Genomic DNA, 27,019 nt, shown 5'->3' with positions numbered 1-27,019 from the left:
TGGTAAGAGTCGTTAATGAAACATTCGATTAAACACTTAGTAATAAAGTAGCTATTTCGCTAACGATGTTTACTGGATATACTTGTTAAACAAGTATCGATCCACACCACACGTACGTACACGTATCTGGAGAAGACGCCATGGTGAGCCCTTTCCTTGAGTGTAGGCCTCTACTCACTGCCTAGCTAGGCTACAGCATCAGTAGTAATAACTGACTCTTTGTGTCTACAATAATTGATACATTCATGTACTTCTCTCAGACTACTGAGGATGGCCTTCAGAAAGAACTAGAGAACCTGCTGGACAGCTTCTTCTCGGGCACAAGCACAAACGATGAGAAACTGCAGATAAGTAAGTTTAATACATACACACCATTGACAAACCCCCACCCACACACACGCACACACTTGACGAACCCCACACACACGCACACACCATTGACGGACCCCACACACATACACACACTCGCACAGACAAAGTACTGGAGGACTTCTCCCAACAGAAGGGGGTGTGGCGATACTGTGTCCACTTCCTGCAGTACTCTACCAACCAGCATGTTCTCATGTACTCACTCAATGTCCTAGAGGTGACCACTCACACACATGTCCTCATGTACTCACTAGAGGTGACCACTCACATGCTACCGTGTGATTATCACACTAATAGAAACCCTCTTGTGTTAACGGCAGTGATTATATAGCTCAATACTTCCATCCACTCAACAGCTAATACTTCCTATTAGTCTACTGTTGCTGGTGCCTATATTCTGTATGTACGTACATGTATATACATGTGTCCGTGTTGCCATGGTATCCGTGTTGCCATGGTATTACAGGTGTACACATGTGCTGCATCAACTGTTAAGACAAGCTGGCAACACTAGCACAGATAATCCATCCCTCACTCCCTCCCTCCTCAGAACCAAACACTAGCACAGATAATCCATCCTTCACTCCCTCCCTCCTCAGAACCAAACACTAGCACAGATAATCCATCCTTCACTCCCTCCCTCCTCAGAACCAAACACTAGCACAGATAATCCATCCCTCACTCCCTCCCTCCTCAGAACCAAACACTAGCACAGATAATCCATCCTTCACTCCCTCCCTCCTCAGAACCAAACACTAGCACAGATAATCCATCCTTCACTCCCTCCCTCCTCAGAACCAAACACTAGCACAGATAATCTATCCTTCACTCCCTCCCTCCTCAGAACCAAACACTAACACAGATAATCCATCCTTCACTCCCTCCCTCCTCAGAACCAAACACTAGCACAGATAATCCATCCTTCACTCCCTCCCTCCTCAGAACCAAACACTAGCACAGATAATCCATCCTTCACTCCCTCCCTCCTCAGAACCAAACACTAGCACAGATAATCCATCCTTCACTCCCTCCCTCCTCAGAACATAGTGACTCGACTGTGGACCACCCTGGACACAGCGGAGCATGCTGAGCTACGACACTTCTTAATGCAGCACATCATCTCTCGTCACAGTGCCACGCCCCCCTATATACGGAACAAGCTGGTCAAGGTCATAGTCCTCACTGGCCGAGCTGATTGGCCGCACGAGTACCCAGAGTTCTTCAGTCATATACTACAGGTGTGTGGGTGGGGGGGGGTGGGTACATTGGGTTATCTCCACACGACTACCTCCATTAGTGTAATTAGCATGGTAAGGAGTGCTAAAGAGCAACAGAGTGGTGCCAATCCTAGCAGGCGTTAAGTTATTACACATTCTATAATTATAGCACTAGCTCAGCCTGTGACTATGGTATACCATTACCCCCTACACCCACACCACCCACACACCACACCACACACCCACACCACCCACACACCACACCACACACCACACACAGCTGATTCGTAACGGGACCACCACCTCCCTCGGCCTCATCTTCTTGATGACAGCTTCAGAGGAGCTGGTGAATGTGTCTTGTGAGTACCTCTCCTCAGGGCGCAAGGACCACCTCTCTCACCTCATGCAGCAGCAGGTCTCCACCATCCTCTCTGTGCTGGTACAAATACTCGAGACTATTGCTGAGAAGCAGCGCCAGTCCCTCACACCCACACCACCACCCTCTCCCAATGTGTCCCCCATAAAGAACCCCCACATAGCAGGCTCCTTCACAGCCTCACCAATCACACACCCTCACTCTGCAAGCTCCTCCCCCTTTGGCACACCACCCCCTGGATTAGGGACACCACTACGGACGCGACTAAGTGCTCCTTTCCTGGGTACTCCTCCGAAAGGATCGCCATTGTTCCCAAACTCAACTTTTGCTCCACTTGATTCAGCCTCGGAGGAGGTCAGTGTGTACGCTCTCAAGTGTCTGGCACATCTCTTTAGTTGGATACCACTCTCTAGTCTAATCACACCGGCCATTTTAGAGACCATCTTCCACTTTGCTAGTCTCGGCTGTGACAGTGTGGAGGATGTGACTGACAACTCTGGTAACCTCGGTTCCCTCGCCATGGACTGTATCAATGAGTTGCTTGTCAAGAATTGTGTACCACGAGAGTTTGAGGCATTTTTGATGAAGCTGTTTGAGAAGTCTTTCTCACTTCTTCAGCGATTGACGGACGAGAATGATAAAGGAATGAGCTGTGACTTCTCTAAACTGGATGACAAGTAAGTACACGTGTGTTAGTTTGTTATAGCATGTATAGCAAGTGGTTGTGCGGTGTATTTGATCAACTGCTTTATCTCGTCTCTCAGGTTCCTGGCCAAGTGCAGTGACTTCTTCTTCTGGTTCGTGTCCTCCCATCTCAAGAGAGTGGAGTTCAACCCTCACTTCCCTGTGCTTGAGTTCTTAGGGCTCTTCTATAAGTACACGTTCAAGCAACCTGAGGTGGACAGCTTCTGTGTGTGTCTGGACATCTGGGCAGTGTTCCTGGATCACCTGATCCTCATGTCCTCTGACTCCTATGGTAGACAGTCCCCACCATCTGGCAATCACTATGAGAGGTACGTGGCTACTGCAAGGGAGTGTAGTAGCTAGACTAGTGCTACTGCAAGGCAAGGGAGTGTGGTAGCTAGACTAGTGCTACTGCAAGGGAGTGTGGTAGCTAGACTAGTGCTACTGCAAGGGAGTGTGGTAGCTAGACTAGTGCTAATGCAAGGGAGTGTGGTAGCTAGACTAGTGCTAATGCAAGGGAGTGTGGTAGCTAGACTAGTGCTACTGCAAGGGAGTGTGGTAGCTAGACTAGTGCTACTGCAAGGGAGTGTGGTAGCTAGACTAGTGCTACTGCAAGGGAGTGTGGTAGCTAGACTAGTGCTACTGCAAGGGAGTGTGGTAGCTAGACTAGTGCTAATGCAAGGGAGTGTGGTAGCTAGACTAGTGCTACTGCAAGGGAGTGTGGTAGCTAGACTAGTGCTACTGCAAGGGAGTGTGGTAGCTAGACTAGTAGCTAAATATACACGTATGCTAGTAGAGGACTGTACTAGTTCAGATGATGTTATAATTATCTTTAAATAAGAAAACTTTTACTAACTATTTTTGTGTCCATTACTTTGTGTTGAGTAAATCCCCACCCCCACCCCCACACACACACCCCACCACCGCCCACACACCACTCCACAGATACAAGGGCGTGCTGGTGACGATGATGGAGAGTGTACTGCACAAGGTCATGCTTCAATACAATATCGATGAGCTCAGAGAAGTTGATGATGATGCCATTGATGATGACGTAAGTTACTACATGAAAGCAAGGAATCTCTAGCCACACACACACGCCCACACACACATACCCACCCACCCACACACGCCACACAGAATGAGACAGAGTGGCAGAGTTTCCTACGACAGTGTCTAGAGTTCATTGGTAAAGTGGCAGAGTTGTTTCCTAGTGAAGCGTTCCACCTGCTGCTCCCTCCCCTGGAGGCTTACTCCCAGGTCTACCTCACTCTCAACCAGATGGTCTCCTCTCAGGGAAATCGTGAGTAGCCATTGTCCACACATTATTGAATTGATGGAATTAAAGTTATGGCCATTCAAGAATACTTCTAACCAGCTAGTATATAACATAACCCCGCCCCCTCATTTCAGGCCGTACCTTGATAATCTCGGAGGGCCCTGAATGTGAGAAGCTTCACGCTGTCTTGAAGGACCTCACGTCTATTCTCCAGGCCATGGGGCGCTTGGCTGAGCATTTCCTTGGGGATAGATTCGCGTCAAGATTAAACGAGGCTCTGTTGCTTATCAAAAAGTTTTGTTTCCTGGCAGAGTACAGCACTGACATGGTTTTGTTTAACGTGACCAACCCAATGCCTGAGATACTGGACCATGACTTCATTGAACTGTGAGTGGGCACACACTAGTAGCTATTGTATCTGATTCATTGGTACATGCTGATGGTAGCGTTATCTAGAGTTGCTTCCTAAGCCTGAGTAGTGCAGTGTGTTTGTATACGTTATAATAATGAGCAACCACCACCGCCCACACCACACAGCCACACTCAGATCCTCGGCACACTACAGGCGTACACACATTGGTTCTCACAGTTCTACCTGGATACTCTACGTGGAGATGACCACACCCACCTGGAGAGCACCCTCCTTCCACTCATCACCACCATCGTTGATTCATCACTACCTCTCATATCACACCAGGTAGGGGAGCTATCTGTACGTACAGAGCGTGTGCACTGTGTTTGTCTGCAAGCTTTTATTTGACAGATAATAATATTATGGTTGTGTGTCCCCTGCAGGTCCCTGAGAAGGTGACCCTTGTGGCATGTCAGCTCCTCCTCTCTCTTGCTACTACTGTGCGACCACGCTTCCTCACCTCCATGAGCTCTGTGGGGGATCTCATGAGGAAGGCCTCCCACGGAGAACTCACCGCACTGCCACAGAAGGTACATGAGGTCAAATCTGTGTACTCCAGATTTACCATTGTAGATATATGTAACTTGATTGCAGTATTATGAAAATCGATTTTATTTTGCGAAAACTTCTCGTATTTACAACTTGTAACCTACCCTCCACACACCACACACACACACAGGCGTATTTCATGGTTCACCGAGCACTGGTTCACATGCTTGTCCTGCCATGGCCAGAGACGCCTGACCATCAGCAGCAGTGGGAGGAGCGGGTCACTGAGCTCACTACTCTAGTGTCAGGCTGTACGGCTGTACTGCAGTCACTGGGGTCTGGGTGGACACAAGACAGGCAGCTGCAGCAGCAAGGTGGGGGGATGGGCTGTGTGTGTGGGGGGGGTCTGTTGCTACGTACATGTACACTACCTGATAATACTCCACCACCCCCCACACAGCCAAACCAGAGCTGAAACGAGCCATCACATTATTGGAAGATGTTGTATCCTCTCTCACACACGAGCGTTCCAAATCCAAGACCCTTCTTTTCAAAGCCATCTCTCCCTGCATAGAGCTGACCATCACCCTACTGCCAGTCTACCTACATCAACCAGACCTCCTAGATCAACTGATGGCTTTCTTCTTGGCTCTGTTCAACAGCCTCAAGGCTCAGGTGAGAGAGAGAGTTGCTTCACTGCATGTACCTGCCTATTATTCAATGTTGCTAATAATCCACAAGAACCCATGCAAGTGCTTAACCTGACCCTACCCCCTCCCAGGTTGGCCCCTCCCTCACTGAGCGGACCACACAGACATTCATGTCTCTACTCACACAACAACATCTCAAGGAAGCACTCGATTCTGATGGCAGTCTGGGGTCAAAGGTCATCGAGAAGTAAGTCATTCCTATTAGTACGTAAGAACTACATGTACCTACTGTGCACATTGTCTATTATTAAGAATGTACTTCCTGTACTGTACAATCATCGCCATGTGTTCCCAGGTTCCTCCGGATACTGCAGCTCCTGGTGCAAGACCCTGGCAGTGGAGTGGGTGGAGTGGGTGGAGGGGGCGGGGGGAGGGAGCTGCTGCCCAGCGTCATTGCATTCACTCTCAACCAGATATATCCCATCATGGCGGAGGTGGGTCAGAGTACAATGTGCACTAACTCCACTCTGTACCTTATCACTGTCCAATTTGTGTGAGTATTAAAAGTGACAGAAGTATGCATTGAGGAGCATAAATCAGCTCTCATTCATATTTCTCTAGAAAACGGCTCCTGATGTCCAGCTGGCATTGTACAACCTGTTCTACCAAATGCTCCTCAACAACTGGAGGTACTTGACTGATGTAGTGTGTACTAGATCACTAAGGAGCTTTTATGGCATAATTATAATTATAGGGAAATGACAATATTTACTTTGTCCCCCCCCCCCCACACACACACACACACACACACACACACACACACACACACACACACACACACACACACACCCCGCACACACATACACACACACACACACCCCGCACACACACACACACACACACACACACACACACACACGCACACACACACACCCCGCACACACACACACCCCGCACACACACACACACACACACACACACACACACACACACACACACACACACCCCGCACACACACAGACACTTCTTCCCAGTCTCTGCTGTCTCCCCTAGTGACGGAGCTCAGGGAGAGTTCTTCAGAATAATGGAGGTACTAGTGTGTGTGTGTGTGTGATTCATTTCCTGATAACTTCCCTGTGGTTTAAGGGTTTAATGGCATACTATTATGTTATGAATATCAAAGCTTAGCGTAGTCATCTTGGCTTCTTCCTCCTCCAATGTTGATAGGAAGTTACTCAAGTTCACTTTCTGTTAGGATTACCTAGTAGCACATATTGTTCGTTTCTACTAGCCAGGCATACAAGTAACGTGACTGTATCCATCCACAGCAGTAGAGCGAATGACACAACATGTTCTACTAGAATACGTCAATCCTCATATCTATTTAACATGTACCTGTGTGATTGTTCCCTGCAGTGTTTTGGTGCATCATTTCTTCAGTCTGACCTTGCCGTGTTTAAACAGAACCTCACAGCTCTAGAGTCCCTCAACACCAAGCACAAGCTCTACTCTCGAGTGAGCAAGCACACACACACACACACGCACGCACGCACACACACACACACACACACTGTTTTGAGAATTTCAGCCACCGTGCATATTGCACTGACTACCTTGAAGCCTTATGGTTGCTGCTGCATTGCTATCATGTACTTGGTATAATTATTGGGCACTATTATATTCCAATGTAGTTTGATGTTGTATTCCCCTCAGGCTCAGTTTCAAAGCTCTGTGCTCTACCCTTTCCTGCAACTATTGCTAAGAGTTCTCGTTCAGAAGTCACATGATCTGCTACAAGAAGAGATGTGTCTGTGTGTGTACAACATGGCCTCTGTGGACTTCAGTGTATACCATGATCAGTTTCTGCCCAGATACGTGGAGGGGAGTGATGGACTCAGCTCTGAGCAGAGGAGTCAGCTCGTCAAAGCCTACCGAGTATTCGAAGTAAGCAATCACACTGCATCACTAAATGTGCTGAGTGTGCTGTAATTAGCTTCACCACTTATTACATCCATCCACCCACTCTACCCACACACACACCCACTCACTCCACCCACCCACACACACACTCATTCCCTTAACACACACACACACACTCACAGGATTTACCATCGTTTGTCCAAAACCTGAGACAGTTCGTGAACGACCTTCGCTACTTTGCCGTGCTCAACGCAGCTCTCCCAGCTGGCTCTGTCAAGCTAAGCTGATAAGACAATCAACTATCATCATGGACTGACAATGTTATAATGAACCCAGGCTGTTTAAATATCCAGCATAATTATTTATTTAATAGTTAGCTATTCTTTTCTCTTCTACTCGATTACTGTGAACTCAATTCTTTGTCACATTCAATTCATCTATGGCCAAATGGTACCTGCATGGTGTGTGCATGTGTAACTACAGTGTATAGTGCCTCGGTGCGTTGAGGATAATAATGCTCATTGTTACAGCCTCTGCTTGTGAGTGATAATAGCTATTATAGTGGGACACTATGTCTCCATGCAGGGAATGGTCCATAATTATCACAAAGGGAAAACACTTGTCATTGAGTGGGCGTACATAATTTAATACTGGCTGTACAGTCAAGCAGTTTATAGCTCCTGTCAAACCATGGATACTGCAAGTCAAATCATGGATACTGCAAGTCAAAGCCTGGATCCTGCGAGATGCCAGTCCCTGGGGCTGGGCAGAGGTCTCAATGTCACTGATACTCACATGTGGAGAAACAAGAGCTCCTTGCAAATGTGTGAGGTCCAGGCAGAACTCAACAACGTTACTCTGACTGAAGAGTCTGGTGACAAGGAGGAGTATGAAGAAGAGGTGGCAACTATTTCAATGGAGCAGCAAAAGATTGCTCTATCATTGGATGATCCTACTTCTCATGTCAAAATTGGAATGGATGCACAACAGATACGAACTGCTAGTGAGACAGTAAGCATTTCTGGAATCAGGGTGAAAACCCGAACCATTGCCTTCACTGCAACTTTCAGTGACATCCCTCGCTTTTCTCATAAACCAAAAGAGCTATTAAGTGTAAAGGCTGATGGCAGAATGTACACACAATTTGAAGACAACATCTCCACTTGGATTTACGATCGTGTTTTGGACAGGTACCCAGTAGAGTATTCAAAACATGAACAGTCTACTGACTCTATACCTCAACAACTATTGGAATATATTGAGAAGGCAAACGATGAGGGGAAGAAAGGAATTTTTGACGATTGCAAAGCGTTTGTGCAGAATTTCGGGCTCACACACTACGTGAGTGCTGTAGAGCTGGGTGCCATAGAATACCAGGTGGTGACTTCCAGCCTTGAAAAGACAAAACGTAAAATTGGAGCAGAAATTGGAGCAAGTCAATTTGCTTCTGGAAAGCTGTCGGCCTCCAAAGAGAAAGTCCAGGTTCACAAGTCAAGAATTGCTCGAATGATAGGGAGGATTATGGACAACGGTAGGGTCACAAGAAATTCAGAAGATGAAGCTGTTATAGGCTTTCAAATTCGGCCAATTTACGAGCTAGTTCACAATCACATTCTACAAACGGCCCTCCAACGAGCTGTGCAGAGTTACATTCTCAAGAGAGGTGACACTTTTGGTAAGACTTACATAATAATTACTGTATTTATGTAATTTACTTATCCATGGTATATACTTACTGCATGATATGCTTGGTGTTCTATTCTATACATGCAGAGATGATATGCTTGGTGTTCTATTCTATACATGCAGAGATGATTATGCTTGTTGTTCTATTCTATACATGCAGAGGGTCCTTTCCTCATCTCCTGCACTGTTGGAAGAGAAGACGTGTACTGGGCTATTGAAGACAATGAGGAAAATGAAAATTTACTCATATGCGGAACAGATGATCCTGACAAAGCATCTCAATTCTACATCACCCAAACAGGAGATTCAGCTCATCCTAATGAGTTCCTCATCGCCTACTGGGTAGGTCATCGAAAAAAACGAGAGGAAATAAAGTACCCACTGAGTACTATGCGAGATGAATATGATAGTTACAAAAAAAGCAAGCCCTCTCTACCACTCTATGTGTCCAGTGGTTTCAGTTTCGGTCGTAGCAACGGGCCATTACAACTGAAACCTGCAGTCCAAGTGCACCAAGCCAGATTCTGTCTCCATAGTCGAGTGCAGACGAGATATTCCTACCTAATGTGTAGGTCCACTCCAGTCAGTCACCGTGAATGGAAGGAGGGGGAACAGTTCTATATCAACTGCAGTCGACAGTCTCTCCTTATCGATGGATACGTAGCCATGCTCAAAAACGAGGATCAAATATTCGAGACAACCACGTTGAGTTTCATAAAAGAATCAAATAAGCTGGGCATGCTATTTCGTTTGAACCCTCCTCCTCCTATGGCAAAGGAAACAATAACCAGTGGTGCGAAATTGTCCAAGAAACTGAGGATGATGAATCTTCCCCGGCATCCTCCCATTGCTAGTACGCTGGCGTTAGAAACAACCACCAGTGATGCGGAATTTGCCGACAAAATAGTTGCTAGTGGTGGTGCTGAAAGGGCTCCTTTAGGCAATCAAGACCAAGATGAAGATGGAGGTGATGAAGAGGTCAGTATCAACACTGATCAATTAGCTATACCTCGGAGAGGACTAACGACCCATGCACAACAATTTGAGCAATATTTTGGAAAAATAGATGACTAAATTAGCCATACTTTTCGGTACTCCCTATAGATAGTTTGATTGTATTCAGTATTATAGCCATTGTATTTGGTGTGTGCAAAATAAATGGCCACTTTGAGTAAACTGTCATACACCCACACATTCCAAGGCAAGTGAGGGGCGGGTCTAGATTGCGGATATAGTTAACTGGTTAACTATTGGTACATGTAGCAGTCAATGTAGCTAGATCCATTAACTAGCTAGATCTGGACTACCTTGCAAGAATGGGAAAATCAAAGAGTAGATCTATCTACTTGTATCAACTATGGATCTTATGTTGTAAGTCTGTACAATGGCACTGCCACAGCATGCCTATAAAATCTAGCTATAATCCAAGTTGTATTGATAGTAAGTTAGTAGATCTTACCAATGGCTGCATTTCTTTCCCTAGGGGCTTGTTCTGGTTGCCTCTCGTGTGCTCCTCCATCACCAACCTCATTGTCTGAAGACTCTGCAGCCACTCTCTCACTACCCAGCGATGGCTTCCAAGCTCTTCTCCCCAACTATCCCTTCACTTGTTCTGGCCTGCTCAGAGAGCTACTTGTGCAGGCTAATGGTGACTCAGAGTTTGAACTGCAGATATGGCGACCAGAGAGTGCAAGTGAAACGTTCAACCTTCTATGGACAGCAAGATATCGTCCTGATTATGTTGACACTGATGAATTTCGCTGCATCGGGAAAAATACACTGCAATGGACAAGTAGAGTTGGAATTCCAATCCAACCAGGAGATGTGTTTGGATTGCATATATCGAGAAGCAACAGTTCCATGCAAATACCACACTCCAGTGAATCATCACAGAAGCTTTACTATGTGAGCAGTGAAGAACCATTGTGCAACTTTGCCCTGTGTGATGAAAGAGTGCAGATGCTCAACAACGTTTCCCTCTTCATCACCACCACTGTGTTTGGTGAGTGTTTGGCTTGTTTAGTGTAATTACTGCTAATGTTTACTTTAGTGTGATGCATGCCTGCATGACTAGAACTGTAGACAATACCATTTAGCAACTTTCAGTAATGTGTGCACTCTGATCCCATATACACAACTATTAAACACCCAGTGCACCTACACACACACACCTTACACGTTAGTCACCGTGCATACCATTGGCTAACATATGTCCTCAACAAATTGAGCAGTCAGTGTTCCCTCCTAGCAGCATAATAGGCTCTGTTATGGCATTACTATAAGTAAGTAGGCGCAAATACTACGTATGCAGCTTCCCTAACATTCTCATTTCATTTTCATTTTTCATTGCAGAAAAGACGTTAAATTTCAGTTTGGCTGAAGAGCAGCTCTCAAAGATGAAAGCATTTTGCCACAAAGCCAATTTCAGTAACTGCCCAAGGATCCAAAGAACAAAGCGCAGTGGAATGACTGGCCAACCACTATTGCCAATCTCACCGTCTCTTCCCTGCACAACCCCCACCCCCACGCCCACACCTCCACCAACCACACACTCCACACAGACTAACACTACCAGTGGCCCACCAAACCCACCACCACCACCTGGATATGTGATAAAGATCTCGCCCGAGGCTATTGCGTTTATAATTGTTGGAGTACTGTTATTAGTGATCCTGGTAGTGCTCGTGTTTGTGCTTGTCTTCTGTCTGCGCACAAAGGGAGTCAAAGTGGAACAATCTGCAAGTCTGGTATCCAACTCACCACCAAGAGTGCCGGAACTGTCAGCCTCAGTAGGTGAGTGGCTAGTACAGCTGTTTAGCAATAGATGCCTTGCAAATGCTCTATAGTCATGTAATATACTATTTTCACCCCATCGCACTAATTACACTTGGAGTGGAGTGTTTGTTTTGCTAATGTTTGGTATCCTCAAGACACAATAGTTCTGCTTGAGCTTATAAGGTATACTAATATTTTTCTAACCCAAAACTTTACAGCTCTAATTTCTGGCCTAGAATGCATTTAGTCTCTCAAGATCTACATGCAGTAAAAAGTGTGTTTTGGGCTTGGCCCTTGTGATAGAGGCAGTGTGTATGTACAGTGTGCACTCTTAAGCAACTGAAAGTACAGCCAAATCTTCTTGGTTGTTTGAAGGCTATAGTAGGGGATATAGGTGTGCATTTCTAACAGCTTTTTAAGGTGGTGAGATCATATTAAGTCACAAGGAGTGGTCTTAGCTCATTAGACTGACTAGTAACACTTGTACTTGACCATTCCTGAACTATTTTACCAGCCAAGTTATTGATGCTCCCACTTTATCTCTTGGCTACCTATTTATCTTAAGATCATAGAGCTAGCGGCTTAGGAGACTGCATTACAGGACAATCTTAGCTATAGTATGCCTTCAAGTTTAATATCCCCCATGCAATGTAATAGTCCACAACTGTGTATACTAGAAGGTATAAGTGTGCATCCTTGCCAAATTTGCTCACTTTGCAGACAGCAGGACAACACGCAATGTCACTGCTTCTATCTCAGCAGCTGAACGCAGCACAGAGGTTGTCTCAAAAAGACACCCTCATCAGAGAAATGCAAACCATCACTACATAAATGGAGAGATATCGCACAGAGGCATCTTCAGCTCCTTCTTCCCGCTATACGAGAATACAAGCAGTTCCCCACTCACTCAGAGCACAAGCAGCCACGAGCACTTAAGAAATGAGCGTGTCTTCTCAACTAGTGCTCTACAAAATAATCGCTTGTCTCCACCAAACTGTAAGCCCCCCCACAGAGCTAGAAGTGTTGGACCCTCGACAAAACTTTGTACGGGTATTCAAGCCCCCCCTGTTCCCCCGAGGGGTCAGTCGAGATCACGAGGGGGCGCCTCTAACGAGACACATCGCTACTCGGTACTAGAAGCATCAACTGATTCCACTCCCCTTCAGGACCGACGCAGAGCACAATCATGTGGGGGGTGGGTGAGAACTCGTGTGAACAAGAGGGAGGAGACCTCCCACGATTATGCAGAGCCTGACAGTCCAACTGATACAAAAGAAGAATTTGTGCAATCATTGAAGTATGACAAGCTGCTCCCTCATGAAGGAAGTCCTCAGTTTGATCTGAGTGGGTCTCTAGTGCCTGGGCCGAGGGAGAGGTGGAGCAGGGCACTTAGTGACGACCATTCGTACTCTGACCCTGATGGCCTCTGGAGTAGCATGGAGTTGAGCTGCAACTACACCTATGTACCAACAGAGGTGTGCATCTGTATATATAGCTATTCTATAATTACGTTCATTGAGAGTTATATGCAGTGGTTGAATAATTGCATGAACATTGTGTTTGCAGGATCAACGGAGAATGGCTAACTCATGCCACTATGAAATGCAGGATGATTTCCAACAAGACTCTGTAAGTATATCCTCCTACCTAACCACCCCCCAAACCTAACCACACCCACAACCACAGGAGATGATGTACGATCGTCTGAGGTTCTTTGAGGAGAGGGAGACCTATTGGGCTCCAGCCACCACCGAGTCAGGCCTCTATACACAACTCTCTGAGAACAAGTACAGAGAGCTGCCACGCTCTGAGATAAGGTGAGGGAGAACCAGAGTGTGTATCCGTGCTAGCATCTGTCTTAGGAGTGGTAACAGACACTTAGCGGCTATTAGGTGTGGCATATGATTGTCCTTAAAAATGACTGTTCTAATTTATGACAATTAGAGCTCAAAGTGATTGAGATCTTTTGCTGTGGTTTCTTGACCAGTTTGTGTCAACATTCATAATTGTTTACCAATCGTGTAATGTGAAAACTTGCAGATACACTGCCAAGCCTCAAATATTCTTTCTTTCTTTGAAGTAAATTACCTCTCAACTAGGGCGTATGCTTATAGCCTCTGTCCTCACTGTGTACCAGTCACCTGTAGTGTAGTCTATGCAATGCCTTCCTGCTACCATGCATACACATAGCAGGAGCCACAGCGTCTAGTTTAAACATTTCTCTAGCTATGTGTCATTTCAGAATAGGTATTTCGTTGATTGATTAGTTGTTGTGCCAATAGTTGCTTTGATGACAACACACTTTTGATTAATCTGGAATGCACATTAATGCAATAGTGAGTGAGTTGGCTTCTGTTTCTAATGAACATTTTTGTTGGCGTTTCCAGTGGGTAGCTGAATGAATATGCACACACACACACACACACACACACACACACACACACACACACACACACACCAATTGCCCCTGTAAGGTATCCCTCAAAGAAATGTATGTACACAAACAAAAAGCACTCAAGTTACACCATAATATAGCTTTCTTGTCTTTAAGAATGCTTCCTTCATTTTGTCTGCAGACACTGGTCCATGCAATAGTTGGCTGTCCTGGTTAAACTGTGACAGTGTGAATGTTTGTGTAATTAATACTCTACTCCCCCTCCCCCACACGCACAGAGTGACCAGGCAGATTGGTTCGGGTCACTTTGGCACAGTGAGCATCGGACTATGGGAGAGTGAGGTAAACCCTCAGCCAGTGGAGGTGGCCATTAAGGCAGTGAAGGCTTGTTCTGACTTAGAGAGGATCAAGCTGCTCCAGGAGGCAGCCATCATGGGACAGTTTGCTCATTGCAATGTGGTGCGACTGCTGGGGGTCGTCACTGTGGGGGAGCCAGTGAGTGGGGGTACACTGTAGATATGTTTACTCTAAGCTGTCAGAAATCATGTTATTGGACCAACGAAACTAAAGTTATGGTCGTTCAAAAATGCTCTATTTAACGCTGGGTCCTCCTTCGTCATGTATTATTATTTTCTGCCCACATAGGCACTAGTGATACTGGAGTACATGGTCAAAGGCGACCTGAGGAGCTTCTTACAGAAACTGCATCCAAAGTAAGTGGCAGACAATTTGTATAATGGTTGTGGCTGGTTTTCAGGAAGTGGCTTAGAATTGACTGCTGTCATAGACTAAATGGGTACCCTTACACTCCACTGTTGCTAGGCTAGTAGGCTGTACAATATGACACAACCTCCCCCCATCCCCTCCTAGAGTGAGCAAGAGAGAGCTGCCTGAAGTGGTGCCACAATTGTTCATCAAGTTCTCTAAGGACATTGCTAATGGAATGGGCTACTTATCAAAGAAGAATTTTGTTCACAGAGATCTTGCTGCACGCAACATTCTGCTCAACAATGACCTGACATGCAAGGTGAGGGAAATAACACTGTATGGATATGAGGGCGACTTTTAATCAAGGCATTTCGTTCATATTTAGTTTTTCTGGTTAATGATCTTTACCTGTTCCTAATATTTCAGATTGGAGACTTTGGAATGGCCAGAGATGTTGAGAATGATTACTACAAATCTCATGGTGGAATCATACCTGTCAAGTGGACAGCTCCAGAGGTACATAATAATTATGCGTTTGCAGAATAGTATAGGTATAAGTACATGTGATTGTAAAAAAAGCCTTTTTCACTGTTTTGATAGCAAACTTCTTGAGTTAGGTTGTGCATTCTCACAATCAAGTTTCAGCTTTTTAAAAGTAATGATAATTATGTTTACCTAGTCTATACTAATATGGCTTCATCTCTTTGCTTATCTGCAGGCATTGAACTACAACAAGTTTTCCTCGTCCAGTGATGTGTGGAGTTATGGGATGGTATTGTTTGAGATATGGTCAATTGGAGAGAAACCTTTCAACGAACTCACCAACCCTATTGTAAGTCGTCATGGCTACTAGATATGGTAGTTTATTGTTGTTATGCCTCGAGGCGTAGCCGCACGAGGGATACGGTAAAGCTGACTGTGTATGTGTGTGTGTGTGTGTGTGTGTGTGTGTGTGTGTGTTCCAGCTGTAACTGCTCAACGGTTGCAATTCGACGAAAGCTAACAGCTTCTATAGGCTTCTAGCCACGTTCTCTTGGATTTTGATTCGTGGATTAGCAAACTAAAGCTTCTTTCTCGAGTTATGGCTAGTTTGACTCACATTGAAGGCTGTTGCAGTCTCTTCAGAATCTTTCATAGCATCATCTGTCCGCACAAACTTTCTATTTAACATATGAGTTAGCCTTGCACTAAAGCGCTAGCTTTTTGTTAGCTACATTACTCAGAAAATATATCTTAAAACAGCTAGCTAGCAGTAGCCATTTGTGAAATTGATCTCTTTGGACACACCCTTTAATTATTCCTGTGGATGTAATGCGCATGCGCGCTCATTCCCCATGTGTGAGAAAAAGATCCAGATCCAGATCCTCCTGGCAGAATCATCTTTGTCTTGAGGGCCTGGTAAGCCACAAAACACTACCATATAACAATAATAATAGATAACAATATGCATGTACACAAGTCTTTTCTTCTTAATATTATATACACTGATCCTGGAAGAATCAATTTTCTTCTTTCTTGAGGTCCTGGTAAGCCACATAATACCAACAATAGATGCATGTAAATAAGTCTTTTCTTCTCAGTGACTTTATATAGATAAGCTAACTTTAATATAAAATTCATTATAGAAACTAATATAACACTCTAATACTTTTGAGCGAAAGCAAAAACATGGTGAGAGGCATTAGCACAGCGCCAGCTTAAACACTTGTTTTTGTCTGTTCTAATGATTGTGTGCCGTGTGTACAGGTGATAGCTCTTGTGAGCAGCAAGCACTGTCAGGCCCCACCACCAGGCTGCCCCAGGGCTATATACCATCTCATGGTGGAGTGCTGGTCAGTTCAATTGCAGCTGTATTCTGGTACATTTAGCAAGTAATAAAATTGTCTAACATAATGTGTTAATTGTAGCAATGATTTGACTCTACACACTGCCCTGTGTTTATATGCAGGAATCCTGATGCCAGCAAAAGGCCAACATTTGGCAGTATCCACACATATCTTGACTCTCCTATTGAGAACCTCACCCACTGGCATGCTGGGGACATGATCCCTGACAGGAGAGCTCATGTACTGGCTGCACCTCTAAGAGAAGCCAACAATCTGTACTTGCAACTACAAAGAACATACCAAAAGCCACTCATTGGCAATTCTTCATAGCCATAGCACTACCAGTCTGCACACTTGTACATAACCATCTCAAATATCTGTTCAATCATTTTGTTACAATTTGCTTGGAAACACACAAAATACTAAAGAGGCACAAGTTTGTGAGTCATTTGTGGCTTCTTGATTGGTCCCAACAGTTTGTAGAGCAGCAGTAGTCCGATGAGACTGACCAGCTGCATCCCACTCCACACTGACATTGGTGCAAACGTCCGTCTGCCTACCAGGTTATATATGGAGATACCTGCATGTGTGTGAGGGGGTAGTGTTAGAATACCAGAGCATCGACATCAATGCTTTCTCAACAGTGGTTGTACGTTAGATAATTAGGTGGGCCGCTTGTTAGTTAACATGAGTTGAAACTTGCATTATATTGAGGGCTAAGATTTGGGACTGGCTGCATACTAATTTTATTATGCCCAGCTTCCATGGTGGACGCCATTAAGGGAACACCACGTACTAAGACATACCACTAAAGAGACTTGCCACTAATCTTTATAATTATTAGCATTGTCATGCAACTTACTCCACAGAGGTGTTAGCAGCCATGAAGCACCATCCATCATAAACATTAGTCCAACAACCACACTCTACAGAAAAACCAGTAATTTGACAAACATCATTGTAAGTACACGTTATGAGGCCCGGTGCATGGGAACCTGATGAATTAGACAACCTAGTGTACTCACCCGAAGGTGATGAGGGGTGTAGTCTGTGGCCACTCCCAAAATGGCCGTCCAACCAATTAGTCCGGACAGGTGAATCAGGACCACTGCTACACAGAACTGAGCAAGGTTGATGGTCATGGAAGTTGAGCGACATACTGGCCGACAAAGAGAGCAATAAGTTCCTGTCAGCTCTGAATCTTGGTTCCAGTAACAATCTCCATTCTGAGACAAGCACACATCTCTTAGCTCAGACAGAGCTTCAGGTGGTTCAAAATGCTGGCTTGAATTGAAACCTGACAATGTACATGGATCCTCGCCAATAGCCTGCCAATCAGATGCCAGAACAGTCCCGCATATACTAGCTGCAAGTACCACAGCAAACAAATAACGATTGTTCACCCTCAGGCATTTTAGGACAATCCTATATAAATTATGTAGGGAAAATAGAGCAATTATTGTGCATTCAGGTGCATACATTCTAGCACAACATGGAAGACAATGTCTTAGACAAGTATGGTGTTATACTGCATCAGACGAACATGCACGCTAGTCTATTAGATCAGCTCCATTGTTCTCACAGTATTATAGCACCAACGAATGAAGTAGCCAAGACACCGAGTGTGAAGTAAGAGATGAAGTCAATATCGAATCCAAAGTGGTCACTAAGGATAAGAGGTACAAGGGTGCCGAGGATAGAGCCAGTGGACGTCATTAGGTGCCCAGAGAAAGCCAGGTACACGCACACCTATACATTGGGAAAGAAGACATTGAAAATTGTATTTCTATAGCTGCATGGTTAATTACACTAGGACTGCATGCACAGCACACGTACGTGGTATATATAGCCAGTCAATTTTCTTTGTGGATTATGCTTCGTTGTGTTTAGGGATACTTACTAAGACATTTCTTAGTCGTATTTTCTTGAGCGTTGACTTCATTTTGTCTGTAGAAAGATGGTCCTTGAAGAACACACACTGACAGTGACACCATGTTGTAGTAGATCTCCCTTCTCCAGCTTTGGCAGTACCACTCTCCACTTTACGAAACGTGATGAAGAAGATAAATGCATACAGAATACTAACTGTTGCGTTAGCCCACCCTGGCCATCGAAACTGGTCCACTGTGTCCCTGTACTGTGCCATCAGCGCTGAAATACCTGCAATCATGAAATTGCAATTTAGAAACTTGTGCAACTTTGAAGAGTGTACAGTCACCGTACATTTCAACTAACCTAGTCCTATGGGCCACCCAATTGCTCGAAATATGAGGGTAATTGCAAGATATCTGTCCTTGACACTGAACGTAGATTTTATTCTTCTCTTGTTGTCCACCCGAGGCAGTAATCTGGGAGTGACACTGATGTAACCTATCAGCAACACTTCGGACATGCTGAATCCAACACCACGAATACAATATGAAGCCAAGATGACCCAGGGTCTGAACGCTAATGCATAGGTGAGACCACTTGTGATGAGGATGAGAAAATTGAACACTATCAAAACTCGAAAAAATGAAAGGAATGGTAGACACATTAGAACCAGAGAAGTGGAGAGGATGGCTATTCCAAGGAGTGTTATGACCCAGGAGTAGAAGGTGTCTGATTGCCCCAGGCCCTGCCAATCCACCTGCATGTGTGTGGGTGGTGGGTGAGGGTGGTGAGTGTGGTGTGGGTGGTGAGTGTGGTGTGTGTGACAGGGAGCCTGAGGGAGGTTTCGAACAATCAACTGAGCCACTCACAATCTCGTCAGTGTTGTTAGAGGATGGAGGTTGACTTGTCACAAAGAGGTAGAATGATGAGATAGGAGTGGCAAACATGATGGCCAGTGGTAGTTGCATGAAGGCAACAATGAAGAGGTTGAGATGGAGCTGACATCTTCGGCCCAGCGGTGTGCATCGCCTTGATGTCTCTACTGCATGCAAAGGACACACATTCAATGACATGTAATGAGTAGTGTGCCAAGTATATACACCAGCACATACATACACTAAGGGTTAATAAGAAACTACGGACAGAGTACTGTACTAGTCAACCAAGTCGCAATACCTTTGATAGCTGGTTCAGTTTCCATTAGTTTCCATAGGCGTAGGAACCAGGGGGGCAAGGGGGGCAGTTGCCCCCCTCAGCCAAATATTTTGCTTTTTCGCCCCCCTTAGCCAGCACTGCTCTCTAATTGAAAAAATATTGTGAGCATGTGGCAAAAATAACAATGTATCAGGCCAAGATTACTTTTTCAAGTCTGTCTGACAGTAGTACTACCAGTGCTTCTTTGGATCAAGCAGGTAAGTGAATTATAGCCCCAGTATAAGCTTAAATGTAGCTATCTAGCTTAAACAGCTTGCTCAAATTGACAATGCTCTCTAGCCTTACAGCTATGTAGTGACATGATTTAATGAGAATGTTTTATACCCATAGAGTCTGAAGCTTCGAGTACCCAAGCTGCTTGCAATTGCCAGGGGTGTAAAGACATTAACATTCCTTTTCAACCTCAGCTACCAGCTGTGAAGGATGAGAGACCTATTTTGACGAGATGGTATGAGCTCTACCCATGGATAACTGTGTGTTCAGAAAATAGGAAAATATTTTGCTATTTGTGCAGAGCTGCTAAGGCAAACAATTTGCTGAGTGTGACTCCTACAAGGAAGTATCAGCCAGCATTCGTGGAAGATGGTTTCAACAATTTTAAGAAAGCCATAGACAGGTTTCGTGCTCACGAAGATAGTAACATGCATAAAGAAGTTGTGCTGAAGAGATCTACAGGTGTGAGGGTAGACACTCTGCTGAGCACACAGCTTGCAACTGATCAACTTTATCATAGAACAATGCTTATGAAACTACTCTCTACCATTAAGTTCCTTGTAAGACAAGGATTGCCTCTTCGTGGAAAACATGACGGTGATGATCCTGAAGGAAATCTAGCCCAACTTCTTCTACTTAGGGCTGAAGAAGATAAAAAAATGCTGAGATGGCTTAAACAGCGTGATTATCTTTCGCCCGAGATTGTGAATGAAATTATTACCAAAATGGGGCAGTTTGTACTTAGAGATATACTGTCACATGTGAAAGAGAGTCGTTTTTATTCAATCTTAGCTGATGAAGCCACTGACGTATCCCACCAAGAGCAAATGTGTCTCTCTGTTCGCTGGATTGATGAAGATCTAAATGTTCATGAAGATGGATTAGGATTGTTTCAATTACCTGATACTAAAGCCTGTACTGTTTTCTCTGCTATCAAGGACATTCTAATTAGATGTACCTTACCTTTGTGTTCAATACGAGGTCAAGCATACGACGGTGCTTCTACAATGAGTGGGATAAGAAATGGTGTACAAGCCCTAATGAAATCTGAAGTTCCTGAGGCATTGTATGTTCATTGCTTAGCTCATAATCTTAATCTCGTCCTCAAAGATGTTACAAACAAATCTGAACTGGTCAGGAATGTAATGGATTTCATATACAATCTTGTACAGCTCATACGCTTTTCTCCCAAGCGGCTATCCTTGTTCGATTCACTCCGTAAAGATATTGCTCTACAAGGAGATGGGAGTACTCCATCACTGAGAGTGCTTTGTCCCACACGCTGGACTGTTCGTCATACTGCTATAAATTCTATCTTGAGAAATTATCAGGTGTTGATTGATGCTTTGGAAATTATTCAGAAAGGCCATGATGAGTACGCAGCAAAAGCCAACGGTCTACTTGGGCGTATGGAATGCTTTGACACGTACTTTGCACTGAAACTTGCTTACTTGGTATTTTCTGCTTCTGAGCAGTTGTCCATTAACTTGCAAGCAGTGGACCTAACAATTCAGGAAGCAACTACAGGTGCTAGTCTACTTGCATCCCACCTAAAAGCTCTTCGGACTGAATCTAAATTTGATCAGTTTTATAGTTCAGTATGTGAGGAAAGCAAGCATTTCACTGAAGAGCCCAAATTGCCTCGCCAAAGGAAATTACCCAAGAGGTATAATACTGGAAGTACTGCACACCAATACACAGACCCTAAGTCAAGGTTTAGACGTGCGTATTATGAAGTACTAGAACTTGCTGGAGGTGAGATCGATAGAAGATTTGATCAGAAAGATATGAAAATTATAAAAGAAATTGAAATACTCCTGCTGAATGCTGCAAATGGAAGACCATATGATATTGAGATCCTTCCTCCCTCCGTAAAAAGTTTCCTTGAGAAGGACTTTGATTTGAAACGTTTGTGTACACATCTTGCACTAGTTGCTGATATGGTTAAGCAAGCTACTCCACAAGTAACAACTGTGACAAATATAAGGACTATAGCTCAAGCGATTAATAGCAATCATATTTACAAGAAAATGCTGTCTGAAGTGTTTATGCTACTCTCATTGTACTTTACCTTCCCTGTAACAACAGCTTCAGCCGAAAGATCGTTTTCAGCACTGCGAAGGCTCAAAACATTCTTGAGGAGCACAATGACTGAATGTAGACTTAACAATCTTTTTTTGCTTTATGTACACAAACATAGGACAGACAGGATAGATTTATTAGCTATAGCGAAGGATTTTATTTCTGTTAATTCTAGAAGACAAAGATATTTTGGAGAATTTTAAATTGTGTCTCAGTGATATTGGTATAACATATTGTTTGCCCCCCTTAGGTAAAACATCTTCCTACCCCTATGGTTTCCCTTGGCCTTGCACCTGTCGATTAGACGGTCACGCCCATCTAATCATTAACCGAAAATAATAATAATTATGCAAAAACTCACACAATTCTTAAGCAATTTGCATTATTTTTTTACACGTCATCTCATCTTGACAAATTTGTGACACATCATTTAATTATTGCACCAATTGTTGAAGAAATAAAAAATCAGGCATAAATTTAAGTCATTTGTGGCTTCTTGATAGGTCCCAACAGTTTGTAGAGCAGCAGTAGTCCGATGAGACTGACCAGCTGCATCCCACTCCACACTGACATTGGTGCAAACGTCCGTCTGCCTACCAGGTTATATATGGAGATACCTGCATGTGTGTGAGGGGGTAGTGTTAGAATACGGGAGCATCGACATCAGTGCTTTCTCAACAGTGGTTGTATGTTAGATAATTAGGTGGGCTTGTTATTTAACATGAGTTGAAACTTGCATTATATTGAGGGCTAGGATTTGGGACTGGCTGCATACTAATTTTATTATGCCCAGCTTCCATGGTGGACGCCATTAAGGGAACACCACTAAGACATATCACTAAAGAGACTTGCCACTAATCTTTATAATTATTAGCATTGTCATGCAACTTACTCCACAGAGGTGTTAGCAGCCATGAAGCACCATCCATCATGAACATTAGTGCAACAACCACACTCTACAGAAAAACCAGTAATTTGACAAACATCATTGTAAGTACACATTATGAGGCCCGGTGCATGGGAACCAGGTGAATTAGACAAGCTAGTGTACTCACCCGAAGGTGATGAGGGGTGTAGTCTGTGGCCACTCCCAAAATGGCCGTCCAACCAATTAGTCCGGACAGGTGAATCAGGACCACTGCTACACAGAACTGAGCAAGGTTGATGGTCATGGAAGTTGAGCGACATATTGGCCGACAAAGAGAGCAATAAGTTCCTGTCAGCTCTGAATCTTGGTTCCAGTAACAATCTCCATTCTGAGACAAGCACACATCTCTTAGCTCAGACAGAGCTTCAGGTGGTTCAAAATGCTGGCTTGAATTGAAACCTGACAATGTACATGGATCCTCGCCAATAGCCTGCCAATCAGATGCCAGAACAGTCCCGCATATACTAGCTGCAAGTACCACAGCAAACAAATAACGATTGTTCACCCTCAGGCATTTTAGGACAATCCTATATAAATTATGTAGGGAAAATAGAGCAATTATTGTGCATTCAGGTGCATACATTCTAGCACAACATGGAAGACAATGTCTTAGACAAGTATGGTGTTATACTGCATCAGACGAACATGCACGCTAGTCTATTAGATCAGCTCCATTGTTCTCACAGTATTATAGCACCAACGAATGAAGTAGCCAAGACACCGAGTGTAAAGTAAGAGATGAAGTCAATATCAAATCCAAAGTGGTCACTAAGGATGGGAGGTACGAGGGTGCCGAGGATAGAGCCAGTGGACGTCATTAGGTGCCCAGACAAAGCCAGGTACACGCACACCTATACATTGGGAAAGAAGACATTGAAAATTGTATTTCTATAGCTGCATGGTTAATTACACTAGGACGCACAGCACATGTACGTGGTATATATAGCCTGTCAATTTTCTTTATGGATTATGCTTCGTTGTGTTTAGGGATACTTACTAAGACATTTCTTAGTCGTATTTTCTTGAGCGTTGACTTCATTTTGTCTGTAGAAAGATGGTCCTTGAAGAACACACACTGACAGTGACACCATGTTGTAGTAGATCTCCCTTCTCCAGCTTTGGCAGTACCACTCTCCACTTTACGAAACGTGATGAAGAAGATAAATGCATACAGAATACTAACTGTTGCGTTAGCCCACCCTGGCCATCGAAACTGGTCCACTGTGTCCCTGTACTGTGCCATCAGCGCTGCAATACCTGCAATCATGAAATTGCAATTTAGAAACTTGTGCAACTTTGAAGAGTGTATTTGAAAACACTAACTATAGTGTACAGTCACCGTACATTTCAACTAACCTAGTCCTATGGGCCACCCAATTGCTCGAAACATGAGGGTAATTGCAAGATATCTGTCCTTGACACTGAACGTAGATTTTATTCTTCTCTTGTTGTCCACCCGAGGCAGTAATCTGGGAGTGACACTGATGTAACCTATCACCAACACTTCGGACATGCTGAATCCAACACCACGAATACAATATGAAGCCAAGATGACCCAGGGTCTGAACGCTAATGCATAGGTGAGACCACTTGTGATAAGGATGAGAAAATTGAACACCATCAAAACTCGAAAAAATGAAAGGAATGGTAGACACATTAGAACCAGAGAAGTGGAGAGGATGGCTATTCCAAGGAGTGTTATGACCCAGGAGTAGAAGGTGTCTGATTGCCCCAGGCCCTGCCAATCCACCTGCATGTGTGTGGGTGGTGGGTGAGGGTGGTGAGTGTGGTGTGGGTGGTGAGTGTGGTGAGTGTGGTGTGTGTGACAGGGAGCCTGAGGGAGGTTTCGAACAATCAACTGAGCCACTCACAATCTCGTCAGTGTTGTTAGAGGATGGAGGTTGACTTGTCACAAAGAGGTAGAATGATGAGATAGGAGTGGAAAATATGATGGCCAGTAGTAGTTGCATGAAGGCAACAATGAAGAGGTTGAGATGGAGCTGACATCTTTGGCCCAGCGGTGTGCATCGCCTTGATGTCTCTACTGCATGCAAAGGACACACATTCAATGACATGTAATGAGTAGTGTGCCAAGTATATACACCAGCACATACATAAGACTTACACTAAGGGTTTAAAACTTGTAGACTAGAGTACATACTTATAGTCAACCAAGTATGTAGCAATACCTTTGATTCCAGTTTCCATTGCAGTAGATATATGGACGTAGCTAGGATTTTGGGAAGGGCAGGGCTCAAATCAGTTGAGCAGGACCGGAGCAGGCACTTGTAGGGCCACTAAACAGCACTTATCACCTAGTCTGTCCCTGTTGCTCTGTATAACTGTATAATTATGTATACATTTTATGTAGATCTAGTCAGGTGTTCCTTCTAGGAACTTCCTGTCTGTATGTTTAATTTCTGAAGCACAACAATCTATTCACTTTGTGTAAATGTAAAGTCATACTGTAAAGCTTTATATATATAAACGGGCGTGGTCCTTGCGAGGTCATTATTGGTTTCATTTCCGTTGTTTAGTGCGTTCCTGTTTCAGTTTAGTGCTACATTGTAGTGGCCTTACATAGTCTACCTACAAGCTTTTAGGTTGAGGCGGGTATTCGAAACTAGGCCTTACAGGCATGGAATTGTACCTAAAAACAGGTCATCCTTTTCCTCAGCAGTCAGCATCATGCCATAAGGGTGCAGGATTGGATCTTTATCAGGTCATCCTTTTCCTCAGCAGTCAGCATCATGCCATAAGGGTGCAGGATTGGATCTTTATACAGCTATACACAACTATACAACCACTATATTGTATAACTGTATAGTGGTGAAAATTTCTACCAACTATACTCAAATATACAATAATAGGTATAACTGTATAGTGGTGCCGACATAATAATAATATTATAGTAAAAAATATTTATTTTTTGTTTTCATTCCGAATGTGTTGTATAACTTGTATAATTATACAGAAATATACATCAATTATACAATGAATGTTGAACAATTATACACAGTTATACACTATACAATATATTTGTGAAATGTATAACTTGTATAACTGTAATGATTACTTGAGGTTAGGGTAGGGGTATGTTTGAGCCCTTTCTCGGTATAGACAAATAGTTAGATAAGTGATACTAGACAGGCTAGATCTAAATAGAAACAGGTTCTATTCCGCTATATGCAATTGAAATACTGTAGCTAAACTATAGCAAGCATTCATGCAAATTGACTTCACTATTGCTGTGCCAACAATTCTTAGATAGAGAGCAAAGTGAGTACAAAATGGCTGCAGGAGCACAAAATACAGTGATGGAGGCCCTGGGTGGGGCTCACATGAACAAAGAGAGGAAATGTTAACAATAGTGAGGCTAAATGCTAGAGTCCAAAAGTACAACTTGACAGCAGCAAATTATGGTTTAAATTGTAGTAAATATTACGTAATAAGGTATAACATGTATGCACCAACAGGGTATGTAATAGTTAGGTTTAGGAGGGGTTAGGGATAGGGATAGAGTTAGCTGTATAGGAGTTAGGGATAAGGATATAGAGTTAGGGCAGAGGAGGTTGGACACGCATCATAATGTTTTACGGAGGAAATGTGCGTGCATGGAGAGATATACGGAAACTTGCAGAGAAGAGTAGCTATTCAGCCAAGTCAAAAGACTGCAAACGATTTTAGCACTCCATATATATATACTATAGTAGTAAAGGATGCTAAAAATACCCAGTGAAACTAGAAACTGAGTGGCATAATCATACTAGAAACAATGAGAGAAACTTAAGATTAGTCGCAAACTTCGAGTTATTGCTGCATTTGCCTTTGTTTTTTTACTCCTGTTTTGGTGTAGCAGGTATAGTAATCATATTATTATAGTACTATACGACTCATAAACTAACAGGAGACAGCTGGATACA

At 43.9% G+C, this 27,019-nt stretch overlaps 6 protein-coding genes across 7 annotated transcripts; 4 read left to right on the top strand and 2 right to left on the bottom strand.

Annotated features, from left to right (window-relative positions):
- The first annotated feature begins 16 nt into the window (after positions 1-16).
- On the top strand, positions 17-7,832 carry LOC135351536 (exportin-6-like). The gene is made up of 20 exons (XM_064550554.1): positions 17-143; positions 261-351; positions 474-586; positions 1,410-1,607; positions 1,867-2,639; positions 2,727-2,975; positions 3,592-3,700; positions 3,787-3,949; positions 4,060-4,312; positions 4,463-4,622; positions 4,721-4,867; positions 5,017-5,200; positions 5,287-5,501; positions 5,608-5,723; positions 5,832-5,970; positions 6,098-6,165; positions 6,497-6,566; positions 6,893-6,991; positions 7,190-7,420; positions 7,579-7,832. Exons 1-20 carry the CDS (start codon positions 141-143, stop codon positions 7,681-7,683), a joined length of 3,486 nt encoding a protein of 1,161 aa, XP_064406624.1. The 5' UTR covers positions 17-140; the 3' UTR covers positions 7,684-7,832.
- A 231-nt stretch (positions 7,833-8,063) lies between these two features.
- Positions 8,064-10,274, top strand: LOC135351554 (uncharacterized). The gene is made up of 2 exons (XM_064550595.1): positions 8,064-9,071; positions 9,243-10,274. Exons 1-2 carry the CDS (start codon positions 8,087-8,089, stop codon positions 10,154-10,156), a joined length of 1,899 nt encoding a protein of 632 aa, XP_064406665.1. The 5' UTR covers positions 8,064-8,086; the 3' UTR covers positions 10,157-10,274.
- Positions 10,275-10,297: 23 nt separating this feature from the next.
- LOC135351541 (uncharacterized) lies at positions 10,298-17,223 on the top strand. The gene is made up of 13 exons (XM_064550564.1): positions 10,298-10,453; positions 10,566-11,084; positions 11,435-11,875; positions 12,578-13,332; positions 13,424-13,486; positions 13,544-13,674; positions 14,531-14,747; positions 14,898-14,965; positions 15,123-15,279; positions 15,387-15,476; positions 15,679-15,792; positions 16,707-16,792; positions 16,909-17,223. Exons 1-13 carry the CDS (start codon positions 10,399-10,401, stop codon positions 17,114-17,116), a joined length of 2,904 nt encoding a protein of 967 aa, XP_064406634.1. The 5' UTR covers positions 10,298-10,398; the 3' UTR covers positions 17,117-17,223.
- On the bottom strand, positions 17,198-22,545 carry LOC135351556 (uncharacterized). 2 transcript variants are annotated; one of them, XM_064550597.1, is made up of 9 exons: positions 22,449-22,545; positions 19,835-19,867; positions 19,528-19,700; positions 19,022-19,415; positions 18,687-18,946; positions 18,369-18,535; positions 17,812-18,211; positions 17,649-17,712; positions 17,198-17,366 (listed from the first exon to the last, which is right to left on the bottom strand). In XM_064550597.1, exons 2-9 carry the CDS (start codon positions 19,857-19,859, stop codon positions 17,209-17,211), a joined length of 1,641 nt encoding a protein of 546 aa, XP_064406667.1. In that variant the 5' UTR covers positions 19,860-19,867; positions 22,449-22,545; the 3' UTR covers positions 17,198-17,208. The 2 variants fall into 2 exon arrangements, with proteins under 2 accessions (XP_064406667.1, XP_064406668.1); XM_064550598.1 differs by having other exon boundaries at positions 19,528-19,697; positions 22,449-22,454.
- On the top strand, positions 19,868-22,375 carry LOC135351552 (zinc finger MYM-type protein 1-like). The gene is made up of 2 exons (XM_064550593.1): positions 19,868-20,070; positions 20,204-22,375. The coding sequence occupies exons 1-2, from the start codon at positions 19,998-20,000 to the stop codon at positions 22,369-22,371; spliced, it is 2,241 nt and encodes a 746-aa protein (XP_064406663.1). The 5' UTR covers positions 19,868-19,997; the 3' UTR covers positions 22,372-22,375.
- Positions 22,546-22,570: 25 nt separating the features above from the next.
- LOC135351557 (uncharacterized) lies at positions 22,571-25,597 on the bottom strand. Its single transcript, XM_064550599.1, has 8 exons — positions 25,286-25,597; positions 24,968-25,140; positions 24,453-24,846; positions 24,094-24,353; positions 23,781-23,947; positions 23,224-23,623; positions 23,061-23,124; positions 22,571-22,785 (listed from the first exon to the last, which is right to left on the bottom strand). The coding sequence occupies exons 1-8, from the start codon at positions 25,302-25,304 to the stop codon at positions 22,646-22,648; spliced, it is 1,617 nt and encodes a 538-aa protein (XP_064406669.1). The 5' UTR covers positions 25,305-25,597; the 3' UTR covers positions 22,571-22,645.
- Positions 25,598-27,019: the final 1,422 nt, after the last annotated feature.

Source organism: Halichondria panicea, chromosome 17, assembly GCF_963675165.1.
Source record: "Halichondria panicea chromosome 17, odHalPani1.1, whole genome shotgun sequence".
Lineage (NCBI taxonomy): Eukaryota > Metazoa > Porifera > Demospongiae > Suberitida > Halichondriidae > Halichondria > Halichondria panicea.
The sequence above is the reverse complement of the archived record's forward strand: the minus strand, read 5'-3'. Positions and strand labels throughout refer to the sequence as shown.

Coding starts and splice junctions, on each gene's coding strand:
- LOC135351536 (XM_064550554.1), top strand. Junction 5,724..5,831: donor GGGTCAAAGGTCATCGAGAA/GTAAGTCATTCC, acceptor ATGTGTTCCCAG/GTTCCTCCGGATACTGCAGC. Junction 6,166..6,496: donor ATGCTCCTCAACAACTGGAG/GTACTTGACTGA, acceptor GCACACACACAG/ACACTTCTTCCCAGTCTCTG.
- LOC135351554 (XM_064550595.1), top strand. CDS start 8,087: ATGGATACTGCAAGTCAAATCATGGATACTGCAAGTCAAAGCCTGGAT. Junction 9,072..9,242: donor CAAGAGAGGTGACACTTTTG/GTAAGACTTACA, acceptor CTATACATGCAG/AGGGTCCTTTCCTCATCTCC.
- LOC135351541 (XM_064550564.1), top strand. CDS start 10,399: ATGGGAAAATCAAAGAGTAGATCTATCTACTTGTATCAACTATGGATC. Junction 15,280..15,386: donor ACAATGACCTGACATGCAAG/GTGAGGGAAATA, acceptor CTAATATTTCAG/ATTGGAGACTTTGGAATGGC. Junction 15,793..16,706: donor ACGAACTCACCAACCCTATT/GTAAGTCGTCAT, acceptor CCGTGTGTACAG/GTGATAGCTCTTGTGAGCAG.
- LOC135351556 (XM_064550597.1), bottom strand. CDS start 19,859: ATGGAAACTGAACCAGCTATCAAAG. Junction 18,212..18,368: donor TTCGTTGGTGCTATAATACT/GTGAGAACAATG, acceptor TAATTTATATAG/GATTGTCCTAAAATGCCTGA. Junction 17,367..17,648: donor GCTGCTAACACCTCTGTGGA/GTAAGTTGCATG, acceptor ACACACATGCAG/GTATCTCCATATATAACCTG.
- LOC135351552 (XM_064550593.1), top strand. CDS start 19,998: ATGTATCAGGCCAAGATTACTTTTTCAAGTCTGTCTGACAGTAGTACT. Junction 20,071..20,203: donor TGCTTCTTTGGATCAAGCAG/GTAAGTGAATTA, acceptor TTATACCCATAG/AGTCTGAAGCTTCGAGTACC.
- LOC135351557 (XM_064550599.1), bottom strand. Junction 24,354..24,452: donor TGGGTGGCCCATAGGACTAG/GTTAGTTGAAAT, acceptor TCATGATTGCAG/GTATTGCAGCGCTGATGGCA. Junction 22,786..23,060: donor GCTGCTAACACCTCTGTGGA/GTAAGTTGCATG, acceptor ACACACATGCAG/GTATCTCCATATATAACCTG.